This window comes from Eucyclogobius newberryi, unplaced genomic scaffold (assembly GCF_026437365.1).
Source record: "Eucyclogobius newberryi isolate DKJ021-1_F unplaced genomic scaffold, fEucNew1.0.hap1 SCAF_13, whole genome shotgun sequence".
Lineage (NCBI taxonomy): Eukaryota > Metazoa > Chordata > Actinopteri > Gobiiformes > Gobiidae > Eucyclogobius > Eucyclogobius newberryi.
Window position 1 is genome coordinate 13028886 of NW_027315757.1, and position 25814 is coordinate 13054699.

At 47.0% G+C, this 25814-nt stretch overlaps 1 protein-coding gene across 1 annotated transcript in view; it reads left to right on the forward strand.

Moving 5' to 3' along the window:
• grin2ca (glutamate receptor, ionotropic, N-methyl D-aspartate 2Ca) overlaps positions 1 to 24791 on the forward strand; it is a 113940-nt gene extending 89149 nt beyond the window's left edge. Inside the window, exons 7-14 of the mRNA XM_072442654.1 lie at positions 1682 to 1850; positions 5786 to 5939; positions 6731 to 6856; positions 9710 to 9939; positions 13126 to 13286; positions 14109 to 14296; positions 15300 to 15532; positions 23034 to 24791. Of these exons, the coding sequence (XP_072298755.1) occupies positions 1682 to 1850; positions 5786 to 5939; positions 6731 to 6856; positions 9710 to 9939; positions 13126 to 13286; positions 14109 to 14296; positions 15300 to 15532; positions 23034 to 24629 (2857 nt within the window). The 3' untranslated portion in view covers positions 24630 to 24791. The remainder of the gene's footprint in view (positions 1 to 1681; positions 1851 to 5785; positions 5940 to 6730; positions 6857 to 9709; positions 9940 to 13125; positions 13287 to 14108; positions 14297 to 15299; positions 15533 to 23033) is intronic.
• The last annotated feature ends 1023 nt before the right edge of the window (positions 24792 to 25814 follow it).

Below are 25814 nucleotides of genomic sequence, written 5' to 3' on the forward strand. Positions count from 1 at the left end.
CGCTGCTTGACGACCTGATCCCGTTGTAACCCTGCGGCGCTGCTTGACGACCTGATCCCGTTGTAACCCTGTGGCGCTGCTTGATGACCTTATCCCGTTGTAACCCTGTGGCGCTGCTCGATGACCTGATCCCGTTGTAACCCTGCGGCGCTGCTTGACGACCTGATCCCGTTGTAACCCTGTGGCGCTGCTTGACGACCTGATCCTGTTGTAACCCTGCGGCGCTGCTTGACGACCTGATCCCGTTGTAACCCTGTGGCACTGCTTGACGACCTGATCCCGTTGTAACCCTGTGGCGCTGCTTGACGGCCTTATCCCGTTGTAACCCTGTGGCGCTGCTCGATGACCTGATCCTGTTTTAACCCCGTGGCGCTGCTTGACGACCTTATCCCATTGTAACCCTGTGGCGCTGCTCGACGACAGGAGCAGATCCATTCAGCTTCCCTGCCGTCGGCCTGTGTTTGTTTGTCATTAACTGGTGTTGGACGAGTTGGGTTCGTCCAGCTGGTCGTCCATCTGTCCAAACCGCTTCTTGTCCCAACGTCCACCGACGTCACTGGACTAAGCCAAAATATATTCTCGTATTTGGTTCATACATTCCTCCATAATGTATTGGAATATTTCGAAAGTATAATTAACGTGTGGAAGAAAACTGTCACCGACAAGAGAGTCATAAAAAGGGTAATTTTGAAAAGATATAACTTGATGTTCACACGTCATACGCTGCAAAACAAATGGACAAAAGGACAGAAGCTTGCAATGTCCAAACTTTAGTATAAGACATGTCCAAAATGTTAGCTTGTTATAAAGGTTTAACTTGTTATAAAGGGTTAGCTTGTTATAAAGGATTAGCTTGTTATAAAGTACTAGCTTGTTATAAAGGGTTAGCTTGTTACAAAGGGTTAGCTTGTTACAAAGGGTTAGCGTGTTACAAAGGGTTAGCTTGTTACTAAGGGTTAGCTTGTTATAAAGGGTTAGCTTGTTACAAAAGGGTTAGCTTGTTACAAAGGGTTAGCTTGTTATAAAGGGTTAGCTTGTTACAAAGGGTTAGCTTGTTACAAAGGGTTAGCTTGTTACAAAGGGTTAGCTTGTTATAAACGGTCAGCGTGTTACAAAGGCTGATTTTCGGCAGGAGGATTGTTCCTCTCGGGATTTTAAAGATGAAGGTCCGAGTTATGAATGAACGTCATCATTGTATTTGATTATCATTTGGTTATTTATTGTTTCTTTTACATCTGCTGAAAAAACATTATAATCTAATGTACAATCAATATCCGATTTGGTTTCCTTCAGAATTGATCAACTTTGATGGGAAAATAATGGCCACATTTATAAGAGTTAGTCTGAACAATAGAAAACCAATGTCACATTCATATAAAGCAACTGTGTTGTTGTTGTGGTATGTAATTTGTCCTAAAATGATTCATACATTTTCATAAATAAAAATTTCAATACCCATTTTCACCCTTTTCCAAACATTGTACAGCCTAGTCTTAATTTTGCTTTCTAACTTTAGTTGTCAAAATGTGGTCTCTGTGATTTTCAGTGCAAACAAAAACACATGAAATCTGTTCTCAAAATGAACACGTTTGGACCTGGTTTGGACCTGGACTTGGTCTTTTTACTTGGATGTGTGTTGAATCTATTTGTTGAATTAATTAATGGTCATGTTTGGTTGCAGTATTGTGGGCCACACGGAGCCCTACACCAAACTGTGCTGCAAAGGCTTCTGCATCGACATCCTGAAGAAACTCTCCCGAAACATCAAGTTCTCCTACGACCTTTACCTCGTGACCAACGGCAAGCACGGCAAGCTGGTGCGGGGCATCTGGAACGGCATGATCGGAGAGGTACTAATACTACTGTTACTATGTGCATACTGGTACTGGGGGGTCATCGTCCGCTTACTGTCTTTCATAGTTTAAGCAGCCTAGACTTCACGCTGTGTCCAACTCATTAGTGTGGATGCACGGCAGGTCAATGCTTTGTTACACTCTGACCAATGGCTCCTGATCGGCCTTTGGCACTTTGGGGTGTAGATTCCTCACAGAACTGTCTTTACAGAAGTTTGTTTTCTTGTTGTTAGCTCCACATTAGCATCACGTTTAGCACAGCTCTAATGTCCACAATACAGTCTCTTCCACGTGTTTCCCAAAGGCACACGACCCTTTCTCCCTAGTAAAGCCTGTATCAGGGCCATTTGAGGGGAGTAACGGCCCTAAGGACAAAATACTCTTCTCTGTGTCCAGCATCACAGTCAGAGTCCAGTTGGAAGCAGGAGAACTCCAGAGACTCAACGCAAAGTCTCTTCTGAGCATCATTGGTATTTGGTGACGGCACGAGCCGTTCCGTTCAAGTGTTTCCTCTGCTGTTCCTTCTTCACATGGCGTAAAAAGTCTGTGGCATAAAAAGTCTGTGGCATTTTACATGATCGACCAGTTCTAACGAAACTATAATGACACTATAATGACCTCTCGACAATCGATATGGACTCTCACGATCGAATTGTCTGTAACTTTGTATTATTCCAATCCTGGACATGAACTTTGGACCTGTTTTCCAAGTTTAGACTCGGGACTCGACTCGAACACAATGACTTTGGACTTGACTTGGATTTAAGGTAGTGTTCAGAAACACTCGACTTTATAGAGCCTTGACTTGGACTTAAGCTCAAAGCTACTTACAGTCGCTAAGTAAAGGACCTTCTTCTTCTTCAATGTGTTGGACGTCACCCTCAGGTTTAGACCAGAATGACTTGAACAGTTTATTTTAATGACTGGGACTTGACAATAGGACTCTAGTGTGACGATGATCTCTCTCTGAGACGGCCGCACAGACTCAAACCTTTGATAACACTCAACGCTCTTGTACATGTTTTATTGGTTGGTCTTGGATGGTACAGCATCACTTATATTCACAGGGTTTATGGTTCAGTCCCAGGTCTGACCAAAGTAACTGAGAGTTTTGAGGTTAATCTCGTCTTGTTCACGATCACAGAATGAATACGGAACACTCTTGTTACGTTGTTTTTGAAAAGATGAAAAGTGAATCAAATTGAGGTTGATTCTTCTGTCCTAGCTGCCTCATGACCCATGTTGCCTGGGCCGGTCCGCAGTGCGTGGTTGAAGATGGTGGTGTAGAACGGGACATGCATTTAGAGTCAAGCCCAAAGCAGCTGCGGCAAAGCAACTCACCATAAAACAAATCCAATCTGGTTCCATCGTTGTTCTTCCAACCACTCTTTTTTTTATATGTTGATAACAATATTTCGACATTATGGCATTTCCCTCAAACGTGTGCTAAAATGTGCCTGGAAATGTACGAGTTGATGTTAATAGTATCGCACAAACAAAACATGGACTGGAAAATGTATGACAAAAGTGTGGTTTTGACTACACACTTCTTTTACAGACATTTGATTATTTTCCCCTCCTCTGACTTGACATAATGCCCTGGAACCCGTGTCTTCAACTGGTAACGCCCACTTGTGATGTCAGAGAAGGTTGACCAACGCCCAGTTCGCACTTTGAGTTGAACTATTACAACAACGACTTAATTTCCAACTAATGTTTTAGGTTCAATTTGACAATATTCAGTTTTTTAACATATTTGAGAAAAAAATGTTCAGACCACGGCATTACTTTCAAAAGCAGCAATTATCAATGCTTCAGCTCACCTCTCACCTCCACCACGATAGTTTAAATTCCTCTGCAGCGTTTTACGATTGAACTACTTTCAAACATGTTTAGAATCTTTGTTTTTGACCTGCAAAACGTTGTATTACCACAAATTGGATGCTAAATTCTTACCTTATACTCACCATCTCACACATCAAACATGAAGGTCAGTGCGTCCCAGAGTGGGCGGGGCCGGTGAGGAGCTGTGGACCAATCAGAGGCGGCGCTGTGCCACCACCGCTCGTCTCCTCGGCGCCGGCGGACGCGACAGTGGGCGTGCACGTTCTCATTTGTCTGTAAACCGGGAGCTCGCCGTGTTCAATGAGACGGGGCGGTCTGAAGGGGGGGCTAATGAGCAGCGTCCAGACCCGACACCGCCGCCGATTCTGACCTCGAAGAGCAACGGGCCGAGCCGACGCCGCGGTAATGACACGGCGAGCTGCTGGAGAGTCCATTAGCCACTGTGAGACGGCCGTGATCACCGCTCAGCACTCGAGAGCGCATTAGCCTCGCTGGAGGGCGGGGCTGGAGGGCGTCGGGGCTGGAGGGCATCGGGGCGGTGTCCTTGGGCAAGGCACTTCACCCTCAACCATAAGTGTCCGTGCACGTGGCATTCATGAGTGTTTGAGCCGGTCATGTTTGTGTCCAGTGCCAGACGAAATGATAAATCTGGCAAAGAGCTCGTTTGTCTCGACCAATGAAGCCTGCGAGAAAATAATAATACACGATTATCATAAGTAATACAAGTGACTGTCTGTCCCTGTTTTTTATCGTAACATTTTCAAGGGCTGGAGGTTCAAGGCTGTTGGTTGAAGCAGTCGCTCGCTCTGAAATGCTACAGACGTTTTCCACCAAATGTGGCAGAAAAAGGACTTCTAGAGAATATGGAAATATGTAACTGTTCAGTTTTTTACAGGACAAATTGGCCAGTGGATCGTGATATGTTTAGTGGACTGTTTACTTGTACAAAGCTAAAATAGTAGCTCATGTTTCCACCTGTTTATGTAACTACGTGGCTGACTTTGATGGACACAGAGGACAGACCCTTTTGTCCCGAGAAACAGACGACAGTAATAATCTAGACTTAATAACCACGTTTTAACTCGTCTGATCCCGAGTCACTGAAGTGAACGTTAAGCACACCTTCTGCGCCGTCTGGTTCCACGTCTCCGGCTTATGTAACGTCCGGCAACACGGAGAGAGTGAGTGTTCAAACGTGTGAAACGGAGCGTAAGAAAGACGCGTCCGGGTCCATTCTCACACTCGCCTTTGTGTCGAGCGGCGGGCGATCTGCGACGAGCATCAGGAGCAATGAACCTCACGCCCAACTCCAGGGAGAAGCACTTCAGCGGCGGCAAGAATGGAACCAGGGATTTGAAGAAGATTAATATTAGTCCAACTTCACATGCTCAATGAGGCAGATCTGGCAGTACACAGTAGTATTACGTTAAATCTTAGAATACTCCGTTATACTTTATTATTCACAGAGGTGGGTACATTTATGTGACTAAGTTTGTACTCTTTTACTCCATCCTGAGTAAGGTTTTCATTGAGTAAATGTGTGAGTAAATCTACTCTTGACAATAATAAAAGGTTTGAACGTTTGAGTTTCTTCACTGTTACTTTGAAAATAGCAGATTTTGGGCATTATTTCACGTTCAGTTCTTCGTTAACTCAGCATTTAAAATAAGGTGTTAAGAATGAATGAATTAACCTTTATTTGGACGGTGTAATATATGGAAAACACATTATGCTACACAAACAATGATATGTGCAGTGGAAGTGTCTTGCCCAAGGACACAATAACAGTTTAAACAAAAAGAACCAAAAGGAAAATGACTAAAGCAATGTTGATTTAATGCACATTCATCCAACAACTTCTGTCAATGGAACATCATTAATACATTTCTCTTACATTTCTCACCAAGTATCACCTAAAATCTGACTAAATTAGACTAACTTAGAGCTAAACATGGTCAAACAGGAGAATAAACCAGCTCTAAAATGAGATTAGACCGTGGTTAAGGGTTAGGGTCAGGTTTATGTTCATGTTAACCCCTAAAAACCCAGATTGACCCCTTCTGTCTCCGCCCATGTCTCGCCCGCAGGTCTTCTACAAGCGCGCCGACATGGCCATCGGTTCGCTCACCATAAACGAGGAGCGCTCCGAGATCATCGACTTCTCCGTCCCGTTCGTGGAGACCGGGATCAGCGTGATGGTCGCCCGCAGCAACGGCACCGTCTCGCCCTCGGCCTTCTTAGGTGGGTCACTCGCCGGGGCTCGGGATGATGAGTTTGAATGAGAATCTGGCGGTTTGGCGGTTGCCGTGGCGTTATGGCGAGGCTAAAACGGTTGTGCAGTGCTATAACGCGTTGAAGGTGAAGCTCGTTAGTCTGGCACACGTTTCAAAAGTGATTTCGTTTTGGTTGATGTAACGTCTGAAGTCCGGTTTCATGACGCAATAACTCTGCTCAGAACGGCTCTTATTCATCGCCATGGAGACGTTATTGTAGCTACAGACCAAATAGAGTTATCAAGAAAAGTACAACATTTGTTTTCTCTTTTAAAAACTAAACCACCAGTGATGACGACGTTAAAGCGCCCCCTACAGGTCGGACGGCTCATTCAACTAAAGCGCAGTTAAGATAAATATATTTCGAATTTTGCTAAAGATCATACAAAAGTCATCACAGAATAGCACATTTTTTAGGTTTGTTTTCACTTCCTGTTTGTAATTGATGACATCGCAAACACTGGGCCAAAACTCATCTAATGTCACTATTATTTTAATTTGACAAATACAAATATATGAGAGCGACTTTATTTTGTTGAATTAATGTTTAGACTGTTAAAAAAGTTGTTTATTTTGTGTAAATTCTGCAATGAATGAGCATCCCTGATGTGATGTCACTTCCTGTCATTTTCGACAGATTTTTCAATGTTTTCTCCACAAATACCTGCTTGATCGGTGTAAAACTATAATTTATAGGGTGGAATATATTCACCTCTCAGAACATGCTTATTTAACACGTCCCGTCTCCTTCTCTTCCAGAGCCGTACAGTCCTGCAGTTTGGGTGATGATGTTCGTCATGTGTCTCACCGTCGTGGCCATCACAGTATTTGTATTTGAGTACTGCAGTCCGGTGGGCTACAACCGCAGCCTGGTTACGGCCAAAGGTACGCCACCTCAGAGGGACGCCACCTCAGAGGGACGCCACCTCAGAGGGACGCCACCTCAGAGGGACGCCACCTCAGAGGGACGCCACCTCAGAGGGACGCCACTCAGAGGGACGCCACCTCAGAGGGACGCCACCTCAGAGGGACGCCACCTCAGAGGGACGCCACTCAGAGGGACGCCACCTCAGAGGGACGCCACCTCCGAGGGACGCCACCTCAGAGGGACGCCACCTCCGAGGGACGCCACCTCAGAGGGACGTGACCTCAGAGGGACGCCACCTCAGAGGGACGCCACCTCAGAAGGACGCCACCTCAGAGGGATGTGACCTCAGGGGGACACCACCTCAGAGGGACGCCACCTCAGAGGGACGCCACCTCAAAGGGACGCCACCTCAGAGGGACGCCACCTTAGAGGGACGCCACCTCAGAGGGACGCCACCTCAGAGGGACGCCACCTCAGAGGGACGCCACCTCAGAGGGACGCCACTCAGAGGGACGCCACCTCAGAGGGACGCCACCTCCGAGGGACGCCACCTCAGAGGGACGCCACCTCCGAGGGACGCCACCTCAGAGGGACGCCACCTCAGAGGGACGCCACCTCAGAGGGACGCCACCTCAGAGGGACGCCACCTTAGAGGGACGCCACCTCAGAGGGACGCCACCTCAGAGGGACGCCACCTCAGAGGGACGCCACCTCAGAGGGACGCCACCTCAGAGGGACGCCACCTCCGAGGGACGCCACCTCAGAGGGACGCCACCTCCGAGGGACGCCACCTCAGAGGGACGTGACCTCAGAGGGACGCCACCTCAGAGGGACGCCACCTCAGAAGGACGCCACCTCAGAGGGATGTGACCTCAGGGGGACACCACCTCAGAGGGACGCCACCTCAGAGGGACGCCACCTCAAAGGGACGCCACCTCCGAGGGACGCCACCTCAGAGGGACGTGACCTCAAAGGGACGCCACCTCAGAGGGACGTGACCTCAGGGGGACGCCACCTCAGAGGGACGCCACCTCAGAGGGACGCCACCTTAGAGGGACGCCACCTCAGAGGGACGCCACCTCAGAGGGACGCCACCTCAGAGGGACGCCACCTCAGAGGGACGTGACCTCAGAGGGACGCCACCTCAGAGGGACGCCACCTCAGAAGGACGCCACCTCAGAGGGATGTGACCTCAGGGGGACACCACCTCAGAGGGACGCCACCTCAGAGGGACGCCACCTCAAAGGGACGCCACCTCAGAGGGACGCCACCTCAGAGGGACGCCACCTCAGAGGGACGCCACCTCAGAGGGACGCCACCTCAGAGGGACGCCACCTCCGAGGGACGCCACCTCAGAGGGACGCCACCTCAGAGGGACGCCACCTCAGAGGGACGCCACCTTAGAGGGACGCCACCTCAGAGGGACGCCACCTCAGAGGGACGCCACCTCAGAGGGACGCCACCTCAGAGGGACGCCACTCAGAGGGACGCCACCTCAGAGGGACGCCACCTCCGAGGGACGCCACCTCAGAGGGACGCCACCTCCGAGGGACGCCACCTCAGAGGGACGTGACCTCAGAGGGACGCCACCTCAGAGGGACGCCACCTCAGAAGGACGCCACCTCAGAGGGATGTGACCTCAGGGGGACACCACCTCAGAGGGACGCCACCTCAGAGGGACGCCACCTCAAAGGGACGCCACCTCCGAGGGACGCCACCTCAGAGGGACGTGACCTCAAAGGGACGCCACCTCAGAGGGACGTGACCTCAGGGGGACGCCACCTCAGAGGGACGCCACCTCAGAGGGACGTGACTTCAGAGGGACGCCACCTCAGAGGGACGTGACCTCAGGGGGACGCCATCTCAGAGGGACGCCACCTCAGAGGGACGCCACCTCAGAGGGACGTGAAATCAGGGGGACGCGACTTCAGAGGGACGCAACCTCAGAGGTACGCGACTTCAGAGGGACGCGACCTCAGAGGGACGCCACCTCAGAGGGACGCCACCTCAGAGGGACGCCACCTCAGAGGGACGCGATATCAGATTGACGCGACCTCAGAGGGACGCGACCTCAGAGGGACGTGACCTCAGAGGGACGTGACCTCAGAGGGACGCGACCTCAGAGGGACGTGACCTCAGAGGGACGTGACCTCAGGGGGACGTGACCTCAGAGGGACGTGACCTCAGAGGGACACCACTTCAGAGAGACGCCACCTCAGAGGGATGCCACCTCAGAGGGACGCCACCTCAGAGGGACTCACAGAGGGACGCCATCTCAGAGGGACGCCACCTCAGAGGGACGCCACCTCAGAGGGACGCCACCTCAGAGGGACGCCACCTCAGAGGGACTCACAGAGGGATGCCACCTCAGAGGGACGATGCTGAGAACACATACTAGTCCTTCTTACGACCTCCGTGTTCCACCTGCAGATACTTCTCTCTGTCTTTCGGAAAACTCATCATATCTGAAAGCAGGATTTATAAGACATATTTCATAAACTGCACCAATTTGTAGCATCAAACGAACTGACAATAACCCGTCTTTACTTTCTAAACCGTTCTTCTGAATCGTGACGTGTCTTGTCTTGTGTTAAAAAGAGGCTATTTACAACTTGTTACATGCTTCGTTTCTCAAGCCTATGAACCAATCAGAAAGCAGAACAAGCTTTTCATTTTGCGTTGCCAGATTCTACATCTAAAACCAGTTAGAATAAACCCTGATTGTGCTCTTGTTACGTTGGAACTTGAAAAAACAACAACCTTGAAATGTAATAAATCTGAGCTAAAACATGTACAAATATATATGAGTAAAGTATCGTTACATGAAGCTGAAGTGAATACATCTAATGAAAGCTCCTCTGACCTCTCAGATCCCGGCGGTCCGACCTTCACCATCGGGAAGTCCGTTTGGCTGCTGTGGGGCATCGTCTTCAACAACTCGGTGCCCATCGAGAACCCCAAAGGCACCACCAGTAAGATCATGGTGCTGGTCTGGGCCTTCTTCGCCGTCATCTTCCTCGCCTCGTACACCGCCAACCTGGCCGCCTTCATGATCCAGGAGCAGTACATCGACACCGTGTCCGGCCTCTCCGACAAAAAGGTAGCCGCTTCAGCTCGAGCTCGTGTCGAGGCGTGATGTACGGATACGGATGCGGTCGCGTCGGGTTCTAAGGTCCGGACGATTAGATCTGGTTTGGTGCTCGGATGGAGTGAGGCTAATTTTGTACGTCAGAACTAGTTGCAGATGTTTTCTACGTTCTTCAAGAGTTTCCCAACCGAGATTGTGAAGCACGGATCATACATTGCACTACCTCCTGCTTTTTGGATCCTAGTGGAGTTAACACCTTCCAAAGATACGGATTTGAGTGTCGTCGCAGTCGTCGTAGCCTATGGGCTGCGCTTCAGACGAAGTTCAAGGTGTCGCTCGCCTTCTGTGACGCTTCGTTAACGTTTGCCTCCCGCCGCAAATCGCTAGCATTTAGCTCAGGGCGGTATGCATAGATCTAGCTTCTCAGACTAGCGCCTTCAGATTGAAAATGACTTCTGGAAGGCAGTCAAAGAGTGTCCCGACGACCGCCTCTGACATGTTTGGGCGATCCATGGCGCAGAGGCCTCGTCAAATGACCTTCTCTGCTTAGTATGGCGTGCTAATAACCGATAACACGAGTAGCTATTGGTTTTAATCCAATATGCGAGTCTTCAGTCCCAACTGTCACCACCAGAGGGCGCAGGGAACAGAAACATGCTCCTGAAATCTGCTGTTGTTTCTTTTGCCTTAAATACCGTATTTTCCAGACTATAAGTCACACCTTTTTTCATTTCAGTTTTGTCCGGGGTGCGACTTATACTCCAGAGCGACTTATATGTGCTATTATTCGTTATTTTCACACTGACAACAACAAGAGGGCGCTCTAGGCTCTAAGCGATGCAGAAAAAGAATCTCCACTTCCTCTACCTCTGGAGTTTGTGGAGTTGTTTAGAAGAATTCAATGGATTTAGTGATTTGGGGTAAAACTGATGCTTTGGTAAACGTGTTAGCATGTTCTTTATGCTATAGTTATCTGAATAACTGTTCATATGTTACGTTAACATACCAGACACTTACCACAGTTCTGTCTGTGCGTCATGTAGCTGAAGGTGTTAGCGTTAGCATACGTACACCTATTCACCATGTTCCTTCATCTGTTAATTGTATTTCAATATTAAATGTGACTAATTCATGTTTTTTTCTTCTCTATTATGCATTTTTTGGCTGGTGCGACTTATACTCCGGAAAATACAATGGATCTTTTAGGCTAAATATGGGAACGTCTAAGAAAAAGGAACTCAAAGTCACAACATGTCATTGCACGGCCCTTTGTTTTATTGGAGGATTATGTTTCTGACAGATTAAGAGGTGAAATGGAGTCGTCTGACGGCTCGTGGACGACGTCTTGTGTTTAAGTCCGAGGACGTGACTTGTTTTAGTTTTGACAGAATCGGAACTGGAGCCGTGACGGAGGCTGAGGATTAAAACGCCGGCCACGCCTCAACTCTCTTCACACACAAACTTTGGATGCAAAATCTACAGCGGCAAAACTCACAGGCGGCTGAAGATGTAACCGTAGTAACACAGTCATAATAAAAGACTTGCGAGGACCAGAACTACAACAAGAAGAGATGGGACGAGTAAAGAACCCGATCATTGTTTAGTTTTCTTATGTTGGATACGAATAGTTAAGTTTATTTGAAGAAAAGGGTTCATACACAACGTGCTTTAAAGATGCATTCAAATCACAATACAGACAAATACAAACATAAATAACCGGAGTGATAACCTTTTGGATCAATAAAAATGCTCTGGATTCAGTTTGTATCGATATTACGTTCTTTAAACTCGTCGGGTTGTGAAAAGCTGACGAGATTTTTAAAACTCTAAAGTGAAGGTCACGTTTCCTCTTTTTTAACGCAGTGACTTCTATTTGCCTCAAGCTTTATGGAAAAGTCTCTCTCTCTCTTCCATCCTCCCCTTCTCTCTCTCTCCCCTCTCTCTCCCTCTCTCTCTCTCTCTCTCTCTCTCCCCTCTCTCTCCCTCTCTCTCTCTCTCTCTCTCTCACCTCCTCTCTCGCCTCTCTCTCTCTCTCCCCTCTCTCTCCCTCTCTCTCTCTCTCTCTCTCACCTCCTCTCTCGCCTCTCTCTCTCTCTCTCTCCCCCTCTCTCTCTCTCCCCCTCTCTCTCTCGCCTCTCTCCCTCTCTATCTCCCCCCTCTCTCTTTCTCTCGCCCCTCTCTCTCTCTAATTAAATGCATGGGCCTCTGCCAAAAGCTAAAGTGAGTTATTCATCTCTCTCTTGCCCGGGGGAAGACTGTGACAAAATTACTTTATTATTCTTGAAATATACAGCACATAAAAGGAGAGTGAGTGGGCTCGCCTCTCCACAGATCTGACTGGTGTGAGCCCCAAATCAATATGCTCTGAAATTACAAATAAAGACAAGAAAGACGTTTTCAATGCATTGTCACATTCAAACATGAAAACAGAACACCACGAGCTCTAAAGACGGATTGTAACGGGACGATGTCATCTCTCCAGTCGTTATTAACAAGAACCAATCAAAAGAGGGCGAAAATGTCATCATCATCATCATCATCATCATCATATGTTATCTTTATCACACTTAACAAAACCACATCAATGTAAAACATGACCTTTTGCACGTTCTGGCTTTGGTTTGACGGTTTGAAGAGTGCGGAGTGTCCAGACGTCGGTCACTCTGCAAAAGATCAGAATCGAATCTGATTTACCGTATTTTCCGGACTATAAGCGGCACCTTTTTTATCGTTTTGGCCGGGATGCGACTTATACTTATAAACTTATATACTTATACTCCGGAGCGGCTTACAGGTGATATTTTTGTTATTTTCATACTCCAGTGCGACTTGTATATGTTGTTTTCTTCTCTATTATAATTTTTTTGGCTGGTGCGACTTATAGTCTGGAAAATATGGTAGTCGCATTAAAGAAAAACAAAAACTCGGTGTGCCTGGGGCGGGGCACTGAGGGGTGTGACAGGGGCGGGACGCTAAGGGGTGTGTCTGGGGCGAAGTGCTGAGGGGTGTGCCTGGGGCGGGGCACTGAGGGGTGTGCCTGGGGCGGGGCATTGAGGGGTATGCCTGGGGCGGGGTATTGAGGGGTGTGCCTGGGGCGGGGCAATTGAGGGGTGTGCCTGGGGCTGTCCTGAAGAAGCACGTTCATGTTAATGATAATTCTCCTGCTCCGCCCTCTGACGTGTCCCGTTCTGTCCTCAGTTTCAGAAGCCGCAGGAGCAGTATCCGCCGTTCCGCTTCGGGACGGTCCCGAACGGCAGCACCGAGAGGAACATCCGCAGTAACTACCCCGAGATGCACGCGCACATGGTCAAGTACAACCAGAAAGGAGTGGAGGACGCCCTCAACAGCCTCAAGACAGGGCAAGGCTTTTACTCTACTGAGAGTTCATTTAGATTATCTTGTTACACTGAGAGTTCATTTAGATACTCCTGTTACACTGAGAGTTCATTTAAGTTACACTGAGAGTTCATTTAGATTCTCCTGTTACACTGAGAGTTCATTTAGATACTCCTGTTAAACTGAGAGTTCATTTAGATTCTCCTGTTACACTGAGAGTTCATTTAGATACTCCTGTTACACTGAGAGTTCATTTAAGTTACACTGAGAGTTCATTTAGATTCTCCTGTTACACTGAGAGTTCATTTAGATACTCCTGTTACACTGAGAGTTCATTTAGATACTCCTGTTACACTGAGAGTTCATTTAGATTCTCCTGTTACACTGAGAGTTCATTTAGATTCTCCTGTTACACTGAGAGTTCATTTAGATTCTCCTGTTACACTGAGAGTTCATTTAGATACTCCTGTTACACTGAGAGTTCATTTAGATTCTCCTGTTACACTGAGAGTTCATTTAGATACTCCTGTTACACTGAGAGTTCATTTAGATACTCCTGTTACACTGAGAGTTCATTTAGATACTCCTGTTACACCGAGCGTGTTTTAAGTCGTGTTCTAAAGCGTGTTCTAAATCGTGTTTTAATGCATGTTTTTAAGCGTGTTTTAAAGTGTGTTCTAAAGCGTTTTTTAAGGCGTGTTTTAATGCATGTTTTTAAGCGTGTTTTAAAGCGTGTTTTAAAGCATTTTCTAAGGCGTGTTTTAAGGCGTGTTTTAAAGCGTGTTTTAAAGCATTTTTTAAGGCGTGTTTTAAGGCGTGTTTTAAGGCGTGTGTTGCCGCCACAGGAAGCTGGACGCCTTCATCTACGACGCGGCGGTGCTGAACTACATGGCGGGGAAAGACGAGGGCTGTAAACTGGTGACGATCGGCAGCGGCAAAGTGTTTGCCACGACGGGCTACGGCATCGCGCTGCAGAAGGACTCGCGCTGGAAACGGCCCATCGACCTCGCCCTGCTGCAGTTCCTCGCCGACGGTAACGACTCCTTCTGTAATATTTACATAACGGACATCGGACATTTAAAAAAGGCTTTGTATCTGACCAGAACCAATCAAATTATTTTGTTTTCTTTCGCACTAGTTTCCTAATAGTTGATTTTATTGCTGAAAAATCCACTGAGAGAAACATACCGGATGTTAAAGGGCTCGCTTTTCCACAGACTTGACTTGTAACGTTTAAGTTGCTCTTGAAGGGCCTGGAATATTCTGTAGTCTTGTTTTAAAATCATTCTTTTGCCTGTAGAATGTCTTTAGCTCCTTATGTTACACACTTGAGCTCTAATACTGAACACAGGAGCTCCGGTGAGAGCTCCGCCCCCTCTAACCTGAAGGTTTCAAGTTCAATCCCCTTCACCAGTGTTTATATGGTCATTGTTTCCTCGGGCAAGTTCTGCAAACGATAAAAAAACATTCTTGTCTGTGGTTTTCTGAAGAATTTAACTGTAGCTTTACGCTCCTGAATGTTTCATCTTTAGTTTATCTGAGGGGCAGAGACTAAAGAGTGAATGGAAAAAATGCCCTAAACAGTGAAGTGACTCGTAATCGGCTGTACAAGCCACATGCGTCATTGTTATTATTGCATAGTGTCATCTTCATTCTGAGCCTGTAACCCTCACACACATTAGCTTTTGGGACACTGCCCTTGTTGCCGTGGCAAGCAGCTTTTTGACGACTCGCTCCGTAAAAAGGAAGTGGTCTCTCAGGAGCTGTTTAACGGCGCAGCTGCTGGCCACGTTTGGAACTGCGGCTTTCAGAAACTGCCCTCCAAGTTGTTTAAAATCGACCGAGAAACTGAACGTATTTTCTTATTCTTGGCTCCTAACCTCGCTGCTGCTTTTACATAAGCTCCCTTCACCTCCCCTTCACCTCCACATTTAGATAAATTCCTCTTTATATTCACTGTACATGGAGGTAAAGATTTGGGAGTAGGCATGAGGTTTGTACTCTCATGGAGAGATGAGGCCTTATTGTCGTTGCAGGCGACACTCAGAAGCTGCAGACGGTGTGGCTGACGGGCATCTGCCGCAACGAGAAGAAGGAGGTCATGAGTTCCAAGCTGGACATCGACAATATGGCGGGCGTCTTCTACATGCTGTTGGTCGCCATGGGGCTCAGTCTGTTGGTGTTCGCCTGGGAGCACCTGCTCTACTGGAAGCTCCGCCACTCGGTCCGGAAGGCCGAGCGCCTCGACTGCCTCCTGGCACTGAGCAGGGTAAGGTCACACGCGCCGCGACGACCTCTCGCAATCCAAACCGCTGCGCGAGCTTGCCGCTATTAGCCACGGTGGCAGTTCCGGTGGCTGCCCACAAGTCCAAAGGTTCACAAGTCTGAAGGTTCACAAGTCTGAAGGTTCACAAGTCTGAAGGTTCACAAGTCTGAAGGTTCACAAGTCCGAAGGTTCACAAGTCCGGAGGTTCACAAGCCCGGAGGTTCACAAGTCCGGAGGTTACAAGCCCGGAGGTTCACAAGTCCGGAGGTTCACAAGTCCTGAGGTTCACAAGTCCGAAGGTTCACAAGTCTGAACGTTCACAAGTCCGAAGGTTCACAAGACCGAAGGTTCACAAGTCTGAAGGCTGCTGGATCTCTCCTCCAGCGCAGCAGACTCACACCAGGCTCTCCTCGCGTCCTCTCCCCGCCTCCCGCTGCACTTTCCCCGGGCTAACCGCTGACCCCGGTAATACTTCGCTTTTCGTCTGCGACTTTGGGACGCCGCGACACTCCCGCGGCGTCTGTGGATTCTAGCGGCGATGAAAGGCGACGGCGCCGGTCTGGGTGCGCATTCTGGATCCGACCCGAGATGGAAACGCTGATTCTGGTGTTCGTCGCGCTGTGGATATTGCGGTGCAACACCACGGCGACCACGAACTCCATCATCCACATCAGTGAGCAGCAGCAGCACGCGCACTTCAGAGACTTGTGAACCTTCGAACTTGTGGGGTGGAACCGCAGGTCCTTGGAGATGATCACACCAAGAGTCCAGTCCATCTTTGTCCGTGCACGTAAAAGCACCTGAAGCACACTACGTTTGTCAAGCAACTGGACCCTACTCAGTGTCAGACCTGGAAGAAGAACTCTGGACAGTGGAAGACGTTTTGAAGTCCATCACGTCTCACAGGGCAAATTTTCTCCACGGCCGCGTAACTGTGTTGGGTAAAGAACTGAAGCTTCATGATGTAAACAGCTACACGACGATGTGCGCGAGACACGGAACGCTCCACCATCGAGCTCCAAAACAGCAGAGTTCATAAAGATTCACACTATTTTTTTATTGAGATTCTACTCTGTACTTTTTTAATTTAGAGAGGAACCCAGGCTTTTAATATAGCTGTGGATATAGTGCGTCCAGGAGATAAAACCTTAAATCACCGACAGGTTCGCGCTCATTTTCAAAAAAAAACATCATTAATATAACTGCAATCTTCCACAAATTAAGATTATGCTTTTCTCGTGCATATTTGTCCCTTTGTTTTGTTTGTGGATTCTCTTTACAACACTTCCTGTGATGTAAAACACAAACTGCCACTTGACTGAGGTAAAACTGTGATAAATATCCCACTGGACAAAGTACTAAAAACATGAAATGGTGTCGAATGCACTTTGAAGCTGTGACTGTGGCAGAGAGAGTCCATCTGCGGTGACCCAGAGTGACCGCCGCTCTTCCTCTGCTGCTGAACACGTGGAGCTGAAACGTTCCCGCTGAAACTCCCCTTCGGCACTCAGATTCAGGATTCTCCAGCGGTGCAGCGTTTGAAAGTAAAATACACCGAGTGAGATTAACCGGAGCCACATCAGCAGCCGCTCCGACACCGCGCGGCGCATGCATTGTTTCCGACGCGCTAACGACGAGAATGTTAAAACTACGGAACCGCCTTTTTCTCCCATCCTTCCTCTCATTTGAATATAAATGCTGTTGAAAACCGAGTGGAAAGCTCGTGGGACTAGATTTGATCTCAAACGCAAGCAATTTGTCAAAACAGGAGACGTTAAAGGGTCAAATAAAGTGAATGCACGTGATTATGTCCTTTGCGGTGTGAGCAAAACATGCAGCATTCTAGGGAAGTATGGAAGTACAATGGCAACAAAGTACTACGAGGCAAGGCAAGGCAAGGCAAGTTTATTTGTAGAGCACATTTCATACACAAGGCAATTCAAAGTGCTTCACACAGCAGGAAAATGCATTCAAATCACAAAGATATTACAGAAATACAATAAAATTAACTAAATTAAAAATTATCAATCCAACTGATTTTCTAAACTAATAAAATCACAAACAAAAGAGAAGAGTGCAACGATAAAAATTAACTACAATAAAATTAACAAAATTAAAAATTATCAATCCAACTGATTTTCTAAACTAATAAAATCACAAACAAAAGAGAAGAGTGCAAAGAAAAAATCCCTTCAGTCATATGCGCAGCTAAACAAAACTGTTTTTAGCTTAGATTTGAACATTGTCAGAGTAGAAGCCTGTCTCACATCTTCAGGAAGACTGTTCCAGATTTTAGCTGCATAAAACTGAAACGCAGATTCCCCATGTTTTGTCCTGACTCTGGGCACCCGCAGGAGGCCGGTCCCCGAGGTCCTCAGAGTCCGAGATGGTTCATATGGCACTAACATATCCAAGATGTACTTTGGTGCTAGGCCATGGAGAGACTTGTACACAAGCAGAGCTGCTTTAAAGTCTATTCTCTGAGCCACAGGGAGCCAGTGCAGAGACCTGAGAACAGGACTAATGTGATCATACTTCCTGGTTCTAGTCAGGACCCGAGCAGCAGCGTTCTGGATGTACTGCAGCTGTTTTAAAGCTCGTTTGGAGAGACCAGTGAGCAGGCCATTACAGTAGTCTAATCTACTGGAGACAAACGCGTGGATAAGTCTCTCTAAATCTGGTTTTGACACTATATTTTTGATTTTGGCAATGTTTTTTAGATGGTAAAAAGCTGCTGATGTTATTGATTTGACGTGGCTATTAAAGTTCAAGTCTGAGTCCATTATTACCCCCAGATTTCTAATTTGGTTTGTAGGTTTTAGAGCGAGACTCTGGAGGTGACCGCTAACACTTTCTCTTTGTTTCTGTGGGCCAAAAACGATTATTTCAGTCTTGTCTGAGTTCAGCTGGAGAAAGTTGTTTTGCATCCACACACTGATCTGTTGGATGCAGTGACAGAGTGAATCTACCGGTCCAAAGTCACCTGCCGATAGTGAAACATAGATCTGAGTGTCGTCTGCATAATTGTGATAGGACACATTTTCACTGCGTATCAACTGACCCACCGGCAGCATGTAGAGGTTGAACAGAAGGGGACCCAGGACTGACCCTTGGGGCACTCCACAGGTCAGGGTCATGTGGTCTGAGACACAGCTACCAATTTCAACAAAGTACTTCCTGTCTTCCAGATAGGACCTTAACCAGTTTAGGGCAGTGCCAGTGATGCCCACCCAGTCCTCTAGTCTCTGTAAGAGGATCCCATGATCGACAGTGTCAAAAGCAGCACTCAGATCTAACAGAATTAAGACTGAGGCTTTGCCCGTGTCAGTGTTCAGGCGGATGTCATTTGTCACCTTGACAAGAGCAGTCTCAGTGCTGTGATGAGGTCTAAAACCTGACTGAAAAACATCAAATGAGTTGTTTATTAAGAGGAAATCTGTGAGCTGTTGGTAAACAACATTTTCAAGGACTTTGCCCCAAAATGGCAGATTAGAGATGGGCCGGTAATGACTCAGTACTGCGGCATCAAGACTGCTCTTCTTTAGGAGAGGCTTTATGACCGCAGTTTTCAAAGACATTGGGAATGTTCCAGATTGAAGCGACATATTAACTATGTGAGTGAGTGGTGCTAACAAACTGTTCAGCACAGACTTTAGAAATTTGGTGGGTAACACATCAAGGCAGCATGTAGATGAACTCAGACTGGTGATGATCTCATGGACAGTTTTGTCAGTTACTGGTGCAAAGTGAGTTAGCTCTAAGTGTCTTGGTGGTTTTAGGGTAATTTTTTGCATTGTGGGATTTATAGCATTTTTAATTCCCTGAACTTTGTCATTAAAGAATAATGCAAACTCATTACACTTGGATGTGGAAATGAGTTCTAATGGCAGCTGAGCTGGAGGGTTTGTTAATCTGTTTACTGTGGCAAACAGGACACGCGAGTTTTTACTGCAGCTTCCAATTATTTCAGAAAAATATCTTTCCCTAGTTCTACATAAGATTAGGTTGTACATGTTCAGCTTTTCTTTGTAAATCTCTTTTTGAACCTGGAGCTTTGACTTGCGCCATTTCCGTTCGGCCCTGCGGCACTCCCTTTTCTGTACCCTGACCGAATCATCATTTCTCCACGGCGCCTTCTGCTTATTTTTAACCATTTTAGCCTTTATAGGGGCGATGGTGTCCAGAACATTCAAAACACTAGATGTAACAGAGTTCAACAAATCATTTACATTAGAACATGAGACATTTTCAAAGTTTATCATTTCCATAAACAGTGCACCTGTGCCATCACTTATGTGTCTCCTCTGAACAACTGCAGGACCAACCGGAGGTTTGGGAGAAACAGACAGGTCAAAGAAGACACAGAAATGATCAGACAGAGCAACATCGATCACATTAACATTTGAAATATTTACCCCCTTTGTAATTATGAGATCTAGAGTGTGTCCTTTGCTGTGGGTGGGGCCTCTCACATGCTGAGTAAGACTGAAGGTTTCAAGGACAGCATCAAGCTCTTTAGCGTTTCTGTCACAAATATTATCAACATGCACATTGAAATCACCTGTAATGACCAAACCATCAAAGTCTGTGCATATGACTGAAAGCATCTCAGTAAAATCATCAATAAAACTTTGGCAGTGCTGGGGAGGCTTGTATAAAACAATGAAGAGAATGGATGGAGACCGTTTTAGCTCCATTTTAAAGGATACATACTCAAATGATGAAAACACCCCAAAAGACAACCTGTGGGTAATTATTTCATCTCTAAAGACAGCACAGACTCCACCCCCTTTTTTGTTTTCTCGTGTTTCAGATTCAAACTTAAAGTTGGGTGGAGCAGATTCTACCAGAACTACATTTCCTGTGTTTTTGTCAAGCCATGTTTCAGTTAAAAACATAAAATCAAGATTATAAGAAGAAATAAAATTATTAATTAAGAGAGATTTGTTACATAAGGATCTGACATTTAGCACAGCAAGTTTCAGACTAGTTTCAGTGAGACTGGGCTTTATCTTTTCACAGGGAATATGAATCACATTTCTCAGATTGGGCCTGACTCGCATTTTGTTTTTCCATCTGTGTGATGATGTGACTACAGAAATAGCACTAGGGGGGGCTCTTTTTACATAGGGCCCCGGGTTGGTTTGATTTTTAATGTGACAATAAGTCCCGGCAACGCTGAGACCCAGTGCATCCTAGCTATGGGAGATACCAGGTAAAAGGCGAGGTTGGATGGATGGTGGGGCTTTTGTAGCCAAGGAGAGTTTGGGACCAGGTGAGAGGCGAGGGGGGATGGGTGGTGGGGCTTTTGTTGGTGTAGTCGGCATAGCCCTTGCTATATTGGGCGTGAGTGGAGCCATCTTAATGCCTGATTTGATCAGACTTTCAAAATGGCTGGGAAGGCCCATGGGTGAGAGTGGAGATGAGAAGGAGAATGATGAATCTTTAGTGGGAGTAGATGTTGCAGGGGGAACCCAGGGCTGGTGTGAAGGCAGGGGCGATGACAGGGATGTTGTTGGGCTTGTCACAGATGGGTCCAAGGCCTTTGAAGATTGTTCCTTTGCTGGAGGCGGTGGAGGTGAATGTGGAGCAGCTGGAGCTGAATCCTTTGCTGGTGGTGGTGGAGCAGCTGCTGATGAATCCTTTGGTGGAGGCTGAGGTATTGGTGCTTTTGATGTTGAAACATTGGCTCGGTCTCTGGCTGATGGAGCAGGAATTCTTCTCTCATTCCTCTCTTCTCTAACTATCTGCTCAGGACCCTGTCCAGGCCCAGTCCAATGCCTCAGAGCGTGGAGCAGGTTCTCTGTCAGCACCCTCACTCCACCTCTGCATAGGTGGGGGCCATTTCCCTTAAACAGGTCCTCTCGTTTCCAGAATAGATAGAAGTTCTCAATATAGTGTAGTCCTCTCGGGGAACACTCTTTGGACAGCCATGTGTTCAGCTGAAGAAGCCGGCTAAACTTGTTTATCCTCCTGTCGATGTTTGGAAGAGGTCCACTTATGAATGTTTTGATTTCCATTTTATCAAGCACGTCGAATAACTTCAAGAAGTCTTTTTTCAAAACTTCAGTCTGTTCCCGCCACATGTCCACTGCACCCACGTGCACAATCAGCTGTTTAGCTCCTCCATGCTTAGCCATAATATTTGAAAGGAGTGACGTTATCTCAGAAACAGTGGCGCTTGGAAAAGAATGTGTGTTTATCTTTTCATGCGTCACGTGACTTATCGCGCCGTCCCCAACTAAAACAATCTCCGTGACCTTGGCTTGTGGCACAGTTCCTCCTTGCTGTATTTTGGCCACGTCATCTTTCCTTTTTTCATTTAATTCCATCTCTGAAAGTGGTAAAAATCTGTTGAGGAGCTGTATTTTAGGTGACTTCACGTTATCTTTGTATCGTTTAGGCTTTGCTCCAAGTTTGTTCCAAGAAACAGCCTGGTCTTTCTGGTTTTTAGACAGTTTTGGAAACGACACAGAGTCACTGCGGTTTAGGTTGAAAGTAGCAGTTTTTCTTGTAAAAAGTGTGCTCTTCTTACCGTCGGTTGACACAGGAATTGTATCGTGAAGAACTTTTTCAGATTCCAAAACAAATATCCGTGTTTTCAGCTCATTAATTTCTTGTTGATATTTCCGACAGCGTTCACAGTCTTTCTCCCTTCTTCTCACGGACATGTCGCTGGCGTCAGATATGTCGTTAAAACTGGAAAAATGTTCTTAAAATCCTTGGTTTACTTGAAAAAGTCTAAAGCAAAAATGTTTGGAAGACAAAAACTGATTAAAAAGCAAAATAAATAAGGAAAGCAGCGATAGCAAGCGGAGCACTCTGGGACAAGCGTGTGCACTCTTCGGAAGCAGGAAGCATTTGTACTCTTTAGAGTACAAATGCGACAACTATCATCCATAATACTACAGTTTGTAATGCAGCGCTTCTTGTCGTGTCGTGTCTTTGAAATATACAAAACGCGACTGAACGAAAGCCTCCATAAACACTCTTTTAACGCAGCGTTGACTTGTGATTATGTTTAAACAAAGAGCGTAAAGTCTGTATCGTGACCTGTTAAAAGACGATGAATAATCCAGTGTTTTTTCTTCACAAACACCAGACTCCAGGTAAAATAAATCATGTGTGATTCATATAAAGTCAATAAATACTGCGATCTCACTCGAGTCTGCTCAGTATTTGTGATATAAAACCATTTTTTATAGTAATTCAGCAAAAAATACATCGTCAGAGTTGTCTCCGTGCTCTGTTGGTGTGTTACAAATATACTCACACAAAATAGACAAACGAAACGCGCCAATTAACAACATGTTTTCACTCGGTATAGCAGTTACGACGAACCCGCTAAACAACTGCTATCAAAGGCCCACATTTAGACACAACTATATGCGATGCGTTTTCTAAAACTTCGCCAATTACACAATAAATATGATATGATAAACATTTGACTCTTTAACACCCGCATTAGACCTAAGTTTACACATGTCGTTGTGTGTTTCCGCAGGGCATCTACAGCTGCTTCAACGGCGTGGAGCATTCGGACAAGAGCAACAGAGACATGCAGAGCCCCGATGTCACGTCCAACTACACTCAAGCTAACATGCTAAAGATGCTAAGGACAGCTAAAGATATGGTGTCGTCTGCCAGGGTGGAAAACTCTTTGGACAACGCCACCAAAACCATCGAAAACTGGAGCAGGCGCGGGGCCGATAATGTTAGGCTGCCCCCCAGAGTCACAGCCACGGATCTCGCCCACAACCGCGTGCCGTACATCTCCAGCATCACCGACAACCACTCAGCGTACCCGCAGAGGGCGCTAACTCCCACGTTTCCGATGCACTACGCTGATTCTGCCACTCAGCCGCTTCTCGACAAGTCGCGGGTGGTTCCGCGGCCGACGCCCCTGAGGTACACGCTGCCCGCCAGGCCGAACCACCATCTTCTCGAGAGGACTTTGCCCATTTCCAGTCTCAGCACGCCGCACTTAGCGATGAGGGACGCTAGTCCGACTGTGACGCCAACTCTGCATCACCGGAACAGGCTTTACGTGGACAACCAACCGCAGCGCCACCAAACCTTCTACAGGGAGCTGCAGGCCCCAGACATTTACGTGGAGCACAAGGGCCCGTTTCGCCGCAAGTTCAGCTACCCTCCGGACTGCAGGCAACGACGTGCTCATAATTACGTCTTCAATGCTTTGGACGCGAGGTCTAGGAACGACTATGACGAACCGCGGTCTTGCTTGGCCGAACTTCGGGCTAACAACCTTCTTTTAAACAACCATGCTAATCACACTAATTCGACAATACCTTGCTCCACGTCGGGACACTACGCGGGAACTAGTCCCAGTTGTAACTCTTGCATGAAATCGTACGTAGACGCGGACATGGACGATATACCGCTCTTAGGGAAGGACAAGCTGAACCGCAGAGCCTCCTTTTTGAAAGCAACTTGGGGCAACGACAGGGTTCACCAGGTTGACGAAACTAAACCGTCGACTTCTTCAACGTTGCCACCAAACCGGGCGGTCATACCGGATCTGTTCCCGAGAGTGGTCGTGGCAAACCCCGACGCAGGCAAACTTTACGGGAGTCTAGGGCACAACCTGTCGTGTTACCCTTTATCAGCAGAACCAGCGTACCTCGACCCCGCTCACATGGGCTCGTTTCCGTACAAGCAAAAGCTGAAATACGGCGATTGCGCCCAACTGCCTTCGTACCGGGAGGCAATTCTGCAGAACGCCGCTGCTCTGAGGCGCTCCTCCTCCACGCTCGTGCATAGACGCTACTCCTCTTACCTGAACTCGTTCACAGACTACCCGGTTTACGTGGCGCCGAATCACTTTTACGATGGTTCTAAGGACACGTGCCATTTGTTTCCGTGCGCAAGTCATTGTCCGGGCAGTAACACGCCGGTGCTGCAGCGCGTCAGCCACCAGCCGGTGATGTACCAGCACAACAGCCTGTACGGGGCGTTTGACGGAGGGGCGGGACCGAGGGAGGATACCGGAGGCAGGGACAGGAGGCCGGTGTTGGTGGCGCGCAGTCCCTATGTGCCAAAGCCCTGGAGCAGGGTTTCCAGCCTGGAGTCTGAGGTCTGAGGCCTGGGTCATGTCGGGTTCAGACCGCACCAGCACCACCAGGTCCTGGGGTCAGATCTGAACAGGGTTAGGGTTAGTACAATATTTTGATATTAATATTTAGTAGTCATGATGAACAGGTAGAGTTACCATTATCGTACAAGCAAATCGTGTCCTAAAATCTGCCAGTTTTATCTCAAAGTCCACATTATCACAAGAAGGGCTGACTTATACAACATGAATTATACCATGACAATACGGCAGGCTTAAACAGTCCTCTAACTTGTGTTAGTGTTTGTGATGTCAAAGAAAAAGAACCTCTGTGATACATTTATACCATTAGGACTGAATAAACCCACAGTTTGTTGGCACTATAATGAAATCCCCTTCATATCTACTGATTGATAAGATATTACCCACAAATCCTTGCATCTCCATCAAATATAAAGCTCTATTTGTCCGTCTGAAATGCAGCACACATTTGAATGCACACAGAGTTTATGTCCCAGAACTTTTTCTAAAGACAGTTATAAATAATGCTCCACAGAGTCTGAAACCTCTGGACATCATATTAAGGGAGCTTGAAATGCATGTCCCAAACAAACATCCCGACAGTTTGTGTCATTTTACAGATACATAAATAGAATCTTTGTCTTACGTGTTGAGCCGTCATAGAAAGGCAGATTTCCTCTTGTCTCTGATTATAGGAATGACAGAGAACGCATTGAAACTCTCAAATTAAATCCCTTTTACTGGTAAACTTACTGCAAAAAATAAGCAAATACAAATACTCTACCTTGTTGCTCCCTTTTACTAGAATATACAGAAAATGTACAAAATGTGTTGAATGTTGCGCCCGCGCTGACCCCGCCTATGGGACCTGGTCGTTGGAGTGCTGACCCCGCCCATAGGACCTGGTCATTGGGGTGCAGTGTGGTGTGAACCTGGGATCCCTGGACCTCTACCAGCCTCGCAGACTGGAGCCTTTGTTTCATGCAAAAACGACACCAACAGTGTATTTGAGAGCCCGCCTCTCGATCGTGCAATAAACCTGACGGAAAACGCCTCTCTGGACTGGGCTGTGTGAAAAGTATTTATTACATAGAATTTAACCTGTCGATTGTTTAGGATTTTTAATGTTATGTGAACAATGTGGGAGACAATATACTGTAACCTCTCTAAACTAATTATAACATATGATATATC